The 13,149-nt window shown below is 40.2% G+C and overlaps 1 protein-coding gene across 1 annotated transcript; it reads right to left on the minus strand.

The window, feature by feature from the left end:
• Positions 1-1,333: 1,333 nt before the first annotated feature.
• Positions 1,334-13,071, minus strand: LOC131446056 (guanine nucleotide-binding protein G(q) subunit alpha-like). The gene is made up of 8 exons (XM_058617012.1): positions 12,767-13,071; positions 12,314-12,476; positions 8,631-8,815; positions 5,009-5,163; positions 4,293-4,421; positions 3,430-3,559; positions 2,856-3,009; positions 1,334-2,760 (listed from the first exon to the last, which is right to left on the minus strand). Exons 2-8 carry the CDS (start codon positions 12,447-12,449, stop codon positions 2,570-2,572), a joined length of 1,080 nt encoding a protein of 359 aa, XP_058472995.1. The 5' UTR covers positions 12,450-12,476; positions 12,767-13,071; the 3' UTR covers positions 1,334-2,569.
• Between the last annotated feature and the right edge of the window lie 78 nt (positions 13,072-13,149).

Genomic DNA, 13,149 nt, shown 5'->3' on the forward strand with positions numbered 1-13,149 from the left:
GGATCAAAACCTAGTTCTAATGAGGCAGAACCTCACTTCTGGTTCAGGGTAAAACTGAGCAAACCTGTATGTTTGAGTGTGTCTTGTATGGGTATCTTTGTGAGGACCAAAAAACTTATTATCGTAAGGGAATGAGGACATTTTGGTTTTAGGGTTAGCGATAGGATTAGTTTTTCGGTTAAGTTAAGGCATGATTAAGATAAGGAATACAGTTTTCTTTAGGCTGTCCAAATGAATGAAAGTCAATGCAGTGTTGTCACACGAATAGCTGTGCAAACCAGTGTGTGTTACATCTTTAGGGCATTTTCTGGAATAAACATGAATTTTGTCAGGACCTGTAGTCATCATGGAGTCCAAAACCTGGTTCTTATGAGGCAGATCCTAGAACTGTGCAAACCTGTGTGTGTGTGTCTTCTTGAATTGGTATCTTTGTGAGGACCATAAAACTTAACCTTAGGAAGTGAGGACATTTTGGGCAAGTGGGAACATTTTGTTTGGGCCTCACATTCTGTCATTCCTTTAAATGGCTTTTGGAGGGTTAAGACATGGTTTTAAGGTTAGGGATAACACTTTGTTTGTTTCTTCCAAAGAATATCGGTGTAAACCTGTGTGTGTGTGTTCTTGTATGGGTATCTTTGTGAGGACCAAAAAAAGGTTTAAACCTAAGGGAGTGAGGACATTTTGGTTGGTCCTTGTGTTCGGTCACCCCTTAAAAGAGTTTTGGTTTTGGTTTAAGGCCTGGTTTTTACAGTAAGGGTGAGAACACATTTTGATTTAAACATATCATCAGAGATGGCCTGGGGATGTGTCAACCATTGCAGCTTTCTCACTAATATCTTAAAAGGGCAAGAATGGATCTAATATTGGAATAGGTTTGGATTGGTTAAAGGCTTTAGTTAGGCAAAGGTAGAGTGAAGTATACATTTTTTTGTTATAAGTTTTAAGTATTTATGTTGTGAGTATTTGTCATTTTATTATGGATTACAGCTTGATTACAGAGGGATACATTGAATCTGGGCAGATTTTAGTATGAATTGCTTAAATTGGAACAGGGTCACAAAGGACCAGGTATAAAGCAGCAGCCTCTCATCTCTCTCAAACAATCAACACACAGCTTATGCCATTTACTGCTGCCACATAACAGCCAGTGCTTGTCCTCCAAAATAATTGTGCTTGGTCACACTATATATGTACAACAGTAAAAATACAGACCTCTGACACGAGCGCTGCTGCAGCCAAACGGAAGGAGCAGCTGGAGCAGAACTCCAGAGCAGCCAAAACAATAAACGTTAAACTGGCAATCAAAAAAAGGATAGAAAAGTATTAAGCAAAATGAGCAGCAAAATGTGTTTATTTATCCAGATTACAAAAACACACACTAAAATATCTGAGTGACAGAGAGAATGTGCAAATTTCGACTAATTATTTTTTAAACAATAAGAGAATGCTCATATAAACCTGCCGTGGATACACTTTGATGCTTTGTTAATGCTGTTCATACCTTCTCCAAATGTATGTATGTAAATTCATGTCAGGAAGGTTCAATGCCAAACACGAGTTCTCTCTCCTGCAGTATGCATTTCAAAATACTGACTTCCAAAAAAAAAAAAAAACAGGGAGTGAGGGACTATAAAAAATGATGTACCATGAAATATTTACACTATGCATTCATATAAACAGTGGAACAAGATCAAAAGCCCTTTTAGTAAATAATGTCAAAAGAAAAAGAAAAACTACTGAAAACCTCAACAAATGGTCCCTGAACTGAAAACACTTCATTCTGTAGCTTTGATATAAGACTAAAAGAAAGAAAGAATGAAAACGTCCCTTTGAAATGTGTTAAATTATACTTTTTAAAAAAACCAAAAACAATGCTGCACTCGCAAAAAGTGGTTTAACACTGACACTTGACTCGAGGCTGTTGAAATGAATCAACTCAGTGAGGTTCACACATACTGGAGATCAGCTAACGCTGTGATGCTAATGCTACAACCAATGCTACAAACAGTGTGCAAATCAATGTCTCTGATAAAATAAATTGTCATTAGTGTTGGACTCATTAAGTCAAAATGCAGACTAAGCATTTAGAGTATTTGTAACTTGAAAAAAAGAAAAGTCTATGACCAAACGTGGGTTAATAATGTGAGGTGATTCCCTGAAGCAGAGACCAAGTGCATTACTAGTCCTTAGAGTTGTCAGAGGCCACTGAAATACTTGTTTCCCCTCTTAATCCATTACTGTGGATTTGTATCGTTACTGCTCCACAATGTTCACAAAGAGCTCCATAAATTTCAGAGCATGTGCTAGAACAGACTCTTCACTAAGGAGGCACTAAAAGTCAGGACACACTTCAATATGGCTGGAGACATCCATTTTCAAAAGAATGCAAACAGGAAAATTTGAAAGACATCAGTAGTACAATCATTTGGCGACAAGCTCTATAGCTTCTCGATTTCCTGTTTGGGGATGATGGTGTTCAGGAACAGTGTGAGGCAAACTGAGTCACTGCAGAGCCTTCCTTTCTTCCTTACTTGCTTCCTCACTGCCAGTTTGTATGAGCCCCACCATTTTAAACCAAGTTGTACACTTCTAGGTTTTCATGCAAGATGTGGTCTTTCACCGCTCGGAAGACAAATCGAATGTTGTCTGTGTCTGTGGCACAGGTGAAGTGGGAGTATATGATTTTTTTCTCGCTGGGATTGAGAGTGACGAACATATTCAAGATGAATTCTTTTCCTGCTTTGATATTCTGCTTTGGACCTGGCAAGAAGAGACAGCAGGATAAGAAACAACTCATGAAAGTCTCATTTCATTTCAAAAAGCCAGATTAGCACAGCACTACGGTTTCCTCTTACCATCATAATCGGGGAAGTAGTCAGCCAAATGTGAATGCATGATTTTCTCCTCCAGTAAATCAATCTTGTTGAGAAACAAGATGATGGAGGAGTCTTTGAACCACTTGTAGGTGATGATTGTCTGGAACAAGGCCATGCTCTCCTCCATCCGATTCTTTGAAATTCACACGGCAAAGACATCACAGCGTGAGCATGAATATAAAAGCGGACCAGCGGTGGTGTCAGAAAGCAGCACTGCACTAAAGATTGCGTGTGTGAGCAAATTCAGTTGATTGTTAACTCATCAAGTGAACAAGCCCCACTTTCAGGTGCACTTAGCTGACCAGAGCAACTCAAGAGCTCCCCCTGCAGATGCACTGAATGTATTGCCTTACATTGTGACACACAAGCACACACTCATACACACATACACACTCCAACACACAGAGGGAGGGAGGGGGGGAGAGAGAGAGAGAGAGAGAGAGATGGCGACTCTAGAAATCTAGGTTTAGAGGTTTAGCTTTAAAAAAAAAAACTATATTCCTTTCATGCTCAATACTATTCCATGTTTACAGTGAGAAATTAGCGTTTTTACCTCGTTGTCAGACTCGATGAGAGCCTGATCGTACTCGCTGAGTGCCACAAGGAACATGACAGATGTGACTTTCTCGAAACAGTGAATCCACTTCCTCCTCTCTGAACGCTGGCCTCCCACATCCACCATCCTAAAGCCAGGAGTTTATGTCGTCATTCCAAACTGAGTGTATAACTCATTTATAACTCAAATTCTGAGTTAAAATGATAATATGACAAGTTTAATCCCTATTATTGTACTTAATCACACATTTAACTTAACTTCCACAAAGTATTTGCTGGTTTCATAAAGTGACATTTCACTATGAAAGCCTGCCTGATTTGACAAAGTTAATGGAAGTTATGAATGAGTAAGACCATGAGCCTTTGTTATTTAGCTGTTCAATGAGGTCCAGCTGTGCTCGGAAAAAGACAAAATGTCTTAGGACTTGTGTCTCTTGTGTCTCCGTTCCAAAATAAAGCTGTTTACTCTAGTCAGTGGACACAGTAAGAAACAGGTCTGAGTCCACAGACAGGGAAGTGACTCCTCAAGTCTGTTTATGGCCACTGTGACACAGCGCTTCCCAGGAGTCTCACTTTTGTATGTTTCCATACTAACATTTTCAAAGGAATTCAGGCTAAAAACCAAAAAATATTGGACAACTTGAAATATTGACCCGATGGCTGTGCTTGATGGAAAATCACTAAATGTTTTACAGTTTACTGGGAGGCAGGCGTAGCTGTGTATACAAACTGCATGAGAATCCGACCAACAGTGAGATTCATTTTTGTCAGCCTCAAGAAAAGCTTGCATCATTTGAAGCACATGAATGACTGTGAATAATTTAACGGCAATACATTAGTTAATGTGTTTAAGTCACTCACCTGAACACCACGTTCTCCAGGTCAAATGGGTATTCTATGATACCTGTTGTGGGCACCCTGACTCTCAGGATGTCCTGCTGAGTTGGCAGATAAGCAGCATCAGCAATTCGGACCAAGTCATTTAGATAGCTGGTGTCACAAAATGAAAACGCACAGTTAATGACAAGACCCACAGATAATGGAACCAACAGAGGAACAACGACAAGATGACTTTGTTGTCAGATTCAAGGTGCCTGTCCTTGTAGGGTTGCGCAATTAATCGAAACTTGTGTTCCAATTACGATTATGGCCCCAAACGATTACCAAACGGGGGCTTTTATTCTGAAAATAAGGCTTTTAATGTTGTAATGGTGTTTGACTCCTGGGTTAAAACATGCAGCATGAGTTAAGATATATACATACATATATATATATATATATATATATATATAGTTATTTTAAGGTAAATTTCATGCTTCAGTTCAAGTCAATGAGTAATCGTTTTGAAATAATCGTAATTTCAATTTTGACCCAAATAATCGTGATTATTATTGTTTCCATAAAAGAGCAGCCCTATGTTCTTCTTTCTTCATTTGAGGGTGTGTTGCATTTGTCAACAACCTTAAATGGAATAACTATTAAACCGACACTGCCTTGAGAGGATCATACAGGCGACTGGCAGATGAAACAATGGAAAAATGCAGGGCAATGTCTGAGGAGAATCTGTTTCTACTCACTATTTGGCCGAGTCCGAGAGCTGGTATTCCCTCTTCCGACTGTAACATTCCTGAATCCCCGGGTCACTCCACAGGCTCTTGATGGCGTCCACGAAGGGATTTGTCAACGTCGTCACCTTCTCCACATCAACCCCGCTGACAATATTGGCGTTGGCCTGAACCACAACAGGATGACACACCGAAAATGAATGACATAATCCAACACTTTGTGAAGCAAAAGTACAGATTTCATCATGATCTAATGTTGGTGCTGCTGTGCACTGGTTTTCTATTAATCCTTAGGAGAAAGATTAACATTGTGGTGGCTAGAAGAATGGGGGAAAAAAACTGACTTGAAAACTATTTGACAGATCCATTGCGTAAAAAAAAGTTTTACTGGCTAAAATATTTACTCGAGATATGATTACACCACTCGTAAGCTGAGGATGATGTGAGACTACACACTCTCCAACAAAAACAATGACCAGAAAGAAAGAGGTTTTATGACTAGGGTCCTAAACTTCTTTCTCATGTGCTGCACGAGGACCTCGTGTGTCTATTCTAGCTGCCTTTGTATCCTGCAGTTCCCAAATGTTCCTCTATCACTTGCTGTTCACACACAGTGAATCTATTTTTCTCTTTTAATGTTCATTAATTGACAAAAAGAACAAAAGCTTCTATGTGCTCCAGGTCATCCTGGATTCTGGTTTGTGGTTTGATGTCTTGTCGTGTTACTTTTCTCCATTCTACCATTTCACTTCCCTTTTTTGCATTTGATTGATGACAGACATTTCCCTCACATCACTTGTGGACACACAGAGCAACAGTTCAGCCAGAGAACAACTGGAAAAAGATAAAGAGATTGAGTGATCCTTTATGGCTAAACTCCTAGTCTGTTTTTCTCATTTCCCTGCTGCCTGGGACTTTTATATTAAAGTAACTTTGCATCAATATACACCCTTAACCCCTTTTGGGGAAAGCAGAGCTGTGTTTGATGTTGTGATGGTTTCTCAAACAACCAAAGCGAGAAGGTGAGACTGTGATGAACAAACATTATAGCAACCAAACTCTTTGATGTCTTTGCCATTTTCTTGCATTTTTTACAGCCTGCTCCTGTGTGTTCATTCTCTTTCTCTTTGGAGAAATGATGGGACATGAGGAGACAGCAATGCATCTATCCTTCTTTTGTTTTTTTTAAATCCACCTTCCCTTCATTCTCTTCTCTGCTCACAACAATCACAAACATATTAACTGACCTAGAGCTGCGGCTAACGATTATTTTCATAATTGATTGATCTGACGATTATTTTCTCGATTAATCGATTAATCATTAAACATTAATAATGTTGATCGGTTTTCATCAAACCTGGAAATGATGATGATGTTCTCAAATGTCGTGTTTTGTCCACAAACCATAATGGTTAACTTTTTATGATTTCTCGAGCAAAGAAATTAAGAAAATACTCAATTTTAAGAAGGTTAAACAAATGGAAATCTTGTTTTAATCATGAAAAAAGCTTCAAACCGATTAATCGATTATCAAAATAGCTGTCGATTAATTTAGTAATCGATTAATAATCGTTTAATCGATTAATTGTTTCAGCTCTAAACTGACCATTTAATAAGCCCCATCTCCCCTAATTTGTTGTCGCCACAGGTTTTGAAAACACTGGGTCATTGGATTCAGTAACTGTATATGAAGATATCTTGATAAAAATACTAGTTCAAACAGATGTAAACAAACGCATGCATGTGAGTGTATGAGAAGCTGCTAGGTGTTGATTTGGCTTCATGCGGATGTCAACAGCAATCAAGCGCTTCCTGAACAGCTGCCTGACTATGTGCCTGCATGTGCCAGTCACAGCTGCTGCTGTTTCCTTCACCATGCAGCTCAAATTAACAATTAACAGTAACTTAACTGACACACATCAGAGACAACAACACCTCTAGGGACTACAGGCAGAAATTAGCCTCAGGCTACAACCTGGCATATTTACATTTAAATGTTGTCTTGTCTCTTTCCTTAAATAAATACATTAAATTCCCTTTTCTCTCTCACTGTGGTTGTGAGTGAGTAAGAGTGAGGGAGAGAACAGACTGCAGGGACTAAGATCCCACAGACTTTTTTGGTAAATACTCAGAAATCCACATGGAGAGATACAGGTTCCACACTGGACATTTAAGGGGGTTTTGCCCCTTAACTGTACAGTTTGGTGGTTGTGAATGAGAGTGAGAAAGAAAAGACATGTGAGCCACAAACATCTGTGTTCATGCACATTTCCTTGTAGTTTTTGAAGAAGAATCTTTCACAATTGCAAACAATATTTTACATTTTTACTTTTGTCTGCTCTGTGCTATAATGAATATGTATTTAATATGTACTTTGAAACAGCTGTCAATGGTTATTTAAACTTTCTGGAGCTAATCTATCTTTATTCATTTCATTTCACTTTATGAATAAAATGACCTCACATCATTTTTAAAAGCTCACTCAGTCACGTCATCCTGTTTACACTCCTCCCTGAATTGTCCCATGATCTCTCGAGGCTCTGCCCTTCAGTACAAATATCTGAATGGTAAGTGACATGTTGTTACTCTGTGTGCTTCCTCCACACAACTCCATCCTCACTGGTGACAAAAAAACAAACTGTAAGCCACATGCTGACTCAGACTGCGCTAATGCTGCCAAAGGTCCACAACGCCCACATAATCCTTCCCCTTCCTTGTGCTGTCACAGAAACCAGCAGTGAGTGGACTCTTATCAGCTGCATCACAGACTTACCTGAAACCATTACTAGCATGAGTCTGCAACTTTGATGATTAACAAGCTCCTGTTGTCGGTCTAACAGGGACAGATTCCTGAAAGATCGATGGGGAATTCCGTGTCTCCCTTCCTCTCGTGTCTTTTACAGGCTTTTGGCTCAGGAGTACCTGTCTCAACACGCCTGCCATATAAAATCATGTGTACTTTCCAAACGACACCCTGCTCTGTGTGCAGTCGCGCTGCCAAAAATCTGGCAGCGGGACTGCAAATCTAAACACAGTTATAAGTTACCAGAAATGCTTCCCCCTGCATTCACAGTAACACAAACTGCAGACTATCAGCAGTGGAATAAACATGCTTTTGCCTCTGTGGAAGAGTAAGTGGTAAAACATCTTCCTCAACCCGTCTGTGAAGCAGCAAATGGTCTGTTTCCACCGAGCAGAACGGTTCACTTTGGTACGTTAATATTTTTTTGCGTACGCCCCAACTGTTCCATTTTCCGGTACCTTTGCCTTGGGGTACCAGACTAACGGTACAGTATGGGTGGAGCTAGACCCGTGACACTCAGCTGATTGCGTGAAATAAAAGTGTCACTCCCTTACGACCAGTGTTTCATTAATGCCTGCAGTCTATTCTCATACAATGCTTGTCGTCTTGTTGAAACAGCTACAACCTGAGCAGAAAAAAACAACCTGGTCAATTGTTCGTCTGTTGTGTCATTGTTCGTTGACGCCGCACCGGTACAATGTCACGCTACATATCTCGCTGACGCAGTCATCAGGCACAGCGCACACCCCGCCTACCAAGTAAAGGTACTGTTCTCACTCATGATGTAATCATGGCTTAATAAAAGGAAGAAGAAACAACAGTCTGGTCTACCTTGTTGTGTTCATACTTGTAGGGGATTTTCAGTGCAGTCATGGCCTGGATCATGGCCTGCATGGCTGTGAAGATGTTCTGAAAGACCAGCCTGGTGAAGCTTCTCCTGTCCTCCTCAGAGTATCCACGTCCATGGATGATCCTCATCTGCTTAATGAATGTGCTCTTCCCACTTTCACCAGTTCCTGACCATCACAAAATACAAAATCAGCTATTTGTTAGCATGTGCGTCATTACTTGTCAGTGGTTGTCAGCCTCATTATGACATAAAACAGCTCACAACTACACACCCGCCAGCCAACACTTTATTAGGTACATTTGTTCAATTGCTTTATCATGGCCATATCTGCTCAGCCCATCACATGGCAGCAACTCAGTGCATTCAGGCACGTAGGCATGGTGAAAATAACCTGCTGAGGTTCAAACCAAGCATTAGAATGAGGGAAAAAATATGATTTAAGTGATTTTGATTTTGGTTGTTGGTGCCAGACAGGCTGGTCTGAGGTCTTTCATAAAAAGCTGATCTAATGGGTTTTTGACTCAAATCCATCTTTGTGGTTTAAAGAGAAAGGTCTGAAAAAGAGAAAACATCCAGCGAGTGGCAGTTCTCTGGCTGAAAATGTCTTGTTGATTCCGGAGGTCAGAGGAGAAAGGCCAGACTGGTTTGAAATGATAAAAAGACAACTGTGACCCTTATAACTCATTGTAACAAATGTCGGGCCACGCGGCAGAGTACTGGCTAGCAATGTTGCCTTGCAGCAAAAGGACCCTGAATTGCGACCCCGTTCGACTGAGAGAGTTTGCACATTTTCCCCGTGTGTGAGTGTGTTCTCTCCGGGAACTCCAGTTTCCTCACACAATCCAAAAACATGCAGCGGTTAATTGGACATTCTAAAATGACAGTAGGTGATGACCCTCATGTGGATAAAGCCAGAGAGTCTACGGCTACCAACGTGGAGTCCAAGCCTCCCCCTTAGGGGAGCGCCAGAGATCACATGGGGGGGTGCAGAGCTTTGACTGCTCTGAGTTTGTGAGGTTAATATAATTATATGTGTGCATCCCAATCAGACACTATAAGTCTGAACACTATAAGTAGGAACTTTTTTACTTTATTCTTGTTTGTGTGCGTGCCGTGGACAGGGGTTCGGGTCAGGGGGGCTTGGTTTGTCCTGGACACAAGCAAGGGGGGCTTCAAGGAAAACAGGTTGGGAACCACTGCTGTAGACGTGGAAACTGACGGAGTAAATCCTCAAACGATACCACTTTTTTGTGTCCGATACCGATATCACAAACTAGAATATGTACCAATACCGATATCAGTCGCATACGGTCATTTTAGACATTTAAAACTATGAAGCTGCTAATAACACATTTGTGCTAGATGAATGAATGAAAAGAATTCTCCAGCTGTGTAACAAATATTGTTCTTCCATAAAGAAGAAAGAAGAAATAAAAAGCCAGAACATGACTTTTAATTTACATTTTTACAGTCTGTGCATAGTAAAGCATGCGATATATATATGACGTTTGGATTGTATCGGTTATTTTGACAAGCATCCCATAAATACCGATACTGAGTATCAAATCAGCTCAACCATATTTACTTTTGTGAACAATTACCGTCCAAACTAAAGACATACCTGTTACCTTGAGCTAAAATCAGTCTACAATACATTTGTGCATTTTCTCACAGCGGTCATATGAATAAGTTACATCAAACTATGCAAACCGTATACCGTATTTTGAAAGTATTACCAATGAGTAATACAGGATGACATCACCAGCAGCAGGTTTTGTCTGTGTTGTGTTTGAGGCACTTTGATGTCTCATGCGGGAAATTACATTAGCCTGGGTTGTACCTTGTTCTTGGGCCGAAAGGTCTAACGTTCATTCTCAAGAGTTTTCAGCACATTCAACTTGGAATATTTTGTCATTTCACAACCGACTGTGTACGTTTGAAAAAGCCGAACAAGGAGAAGTTGCAGCATTTCCCCCTGAAGGTGACGAAATGAATTGAGGGCATCCATTACAGCCACACATCAACTGAAGTGAAAATAAAAGCATAGCATAATAGCAATAAGTTATTATTAATTAATTGTAGTATTAGTAGTGCGTGTGTGTGTGCATGCTTTTCTGATATCAACGCTCATACTATAATTTGTATACTAATTCATGAAAATGTTTTCCCTTGACAGAATTATGTAGCATGATACTTAGTTTAGTGAGTTATTAAGATTTCTTATGAATATGTAATAAGTGTTATGTCAACACTGCGGATGCACACTTCTGAACTCTCCGTTGGACATGAATGGTTAGTTATACATTAATTTATTTAGAAAACAAAACAGAGTAGCCACAACCGTGACTTCCATACAGTAATTTTAAGACACTGCTGATGCACCCTTTGCAAAATGCCATAGATACAAAATATGGCTCAATAAAGAAGTGACTAAATCAGAGGTGAAAGTACATGTACTGCAGTTTACAGTTTTGAGATAAATTAGCATGTAGCTTTCTTGTTTTTCCATAGACAAAATTAACTTTAGTAACAACATAATTCAGTAATTCACATCTAACACTGACTGTTTTCATACTTTTAAGTGAAGACCGGTTGTAAATATACACACATGTATGCATAAGTCCTAATAACAACAGACTATAACTTAATATTAATTAAGAGTATCCTGTTGTCTAGGTTCACCTATGTTTTGGTCTTTTTGTGTCGTCTATACATCAAGACATGAATATATTCCCTCAAACTGCACCTAAAACAGATCAAACTAAGAACCAGTGTGAATACAGTACAAAATGTATCTAAGTAGTACAGTATTTATCTCATTTATACTCGTATAACATTAAATCTGTTTTGGTTGTTTTCCCCATGGACAGTATCAACACAATCCAGGTCAGATTATAAAAATGGTATTAAAATCTTGAGATTATGTAAACATAGAGAAGACATACTGCATGTATAGCAATATTTAACCACACACCCTTTTCTGAGGCCTATGAGTCAAATTATTTACATATATTTACATCTTTTAACTGTTTGACTAGAATCAAAGTAACTAATATATTTACTCAAGGTGTGCACGTTCTCCTACCTTATACTTCTATTACAAGCCAAATATGTGTAAATCCACTACAAGGATTCCACAGAGTTTATTTTGATTATACATAAAATAATGAATATGTGAAAATAAACGTTTTGCATACATGTTTTGCCCTCGTCAAAGAGTAATGTACAGTGGGATACTGCTGTTGTTACTTAAGTACACAGTGTGACTACTGTTTTTCTTTCTTGTGCACACACCATAAAACTATGGTTCTCAAATGGTGGTTTGGGAAAGGATCATTTTATGTCGAGAAACTGTTCACAATTAACTTTTTACGACAATAAACGAACCCTCATTAGGTTTGTGGACAAAACCAGCATTGGAGGGTGAGGTCTGGGGAAACAAACAGCAAGGAAATGTCATCATTTTATGGATTCTTCCATCACGAAAAGTTGCAGCCCCTGCGTTGTTGAATTTCCACAGGAGCCGCTGTTGGACCATAATAAACACAATGTGTAGCCCATAAGTCATATATAATGCAAGTGATATGCACATTTGCTTCTTGGTAGAGATAGAGAACACACTCAGAAGCTCCGACGTGGATTTAAAAAAGTGTTAGAGACTTACCGAGCAACAGGAGTTTGAATTCCCGGCGGGCGTCCTTCTTGTCCCGGCGGAGCCTCCTCTCTATCTCGTCGTTGATCCTGCGAGCCTCTTTGGCCTCCGGGCTGAGGCAGCAGGCTCCCACTGAGCTCAGGATCATTCCTCCTGGATAATAACACTTCTTCACCTTCCGAGGCACACACACATTACATTACATTAGCTTACATGGCGTTGCTGCCACACAGTACAAGGCGTCAGCGTGCTGAAGTCAATACATTTTGATTAAACCCTCCTCAATCACCCACTATGTATGTGTGTGTGTGTGCGCGCGCGAGCTGCCCCCCTCCAGGTTCAACGCATAAACTGTTGAGTTTGAGGAAGTTAAGTGCTTTTCCTAGCGGCTGTTTGTGTTACCATGGCCGTCCTCCTCTAACTTCACTTTTTGTGCAACAACTTCAAGAAGAAGCGAGTGTTTACCTCTGGTGGCTGAGCTCCGGGCGTGGTGGTGGTGGTGCTGCTGCTGCTAGTGTCGTGGTGTTGGCTTGAATATGGCGGAGTTTTACATGGTGCTGCAACAAAATGATACCAAAAAACGCATTTCCCCAGGAGAACGAAGCGGGCTCTTGTACGACAGTGTATCCTCTCTATAAAACGTTCGTCTCGGCGTGCAGCTCCTGCCGTGCGTCCTCCTGTCCTCCCTCTTGTGTCCTGGTGAAAAGCTCCAGTGAGTGAGTGTGGACCATGTGACAGAGGGCTGTGCTCTGCTGGGAAACCGTGTGGGCTTTCACTATTACATTATGGGAACTAATATCCGGTGTTTAACTAGTAAACTACGGATGCATGTGACAGGCTGACACACC

This window comes from Solea solea, chromosome 19 (genome assembly GCF_958295425.1).
Source record: "Solea solea chromosome 19, fSolSol10.1, whole genome shotgun sequence".
Lineage (NCBI taxonomy): Eukaryota > Metazoa > Chordata > Actinopteri > Pleuronectiformes > Soleidae > Solea > Solea solea.

What these genes read in the sequence shown, in the direction of transcription:
- LOC131446056 (XM_058617012.1), bottom strand. Translation starts at nt 12,449, where the DNA reads ATGATCCTGAGCTCAGTGGGAGCCTGCTGCCTCAGCCCGGAGGCCAAA. An exon ending in ACAAGTATGAACACAACAAG is followed by an intron (nt 5,164 to 8,630) that starts GTAGACCAGACT and finishes GTTGTGGTTCAG; the next exon opens with GCCAACGCCAATATTGTCAG. An exon ending in CTACTTCCCCGATTATGATG is followed by an intron (nt 2,761 to 2,855) that starts GTAAGAGGAAAC and finishes TCTTCTTGCCAG; the next exon opens with GTCCAAAGCAGAATATCAAA.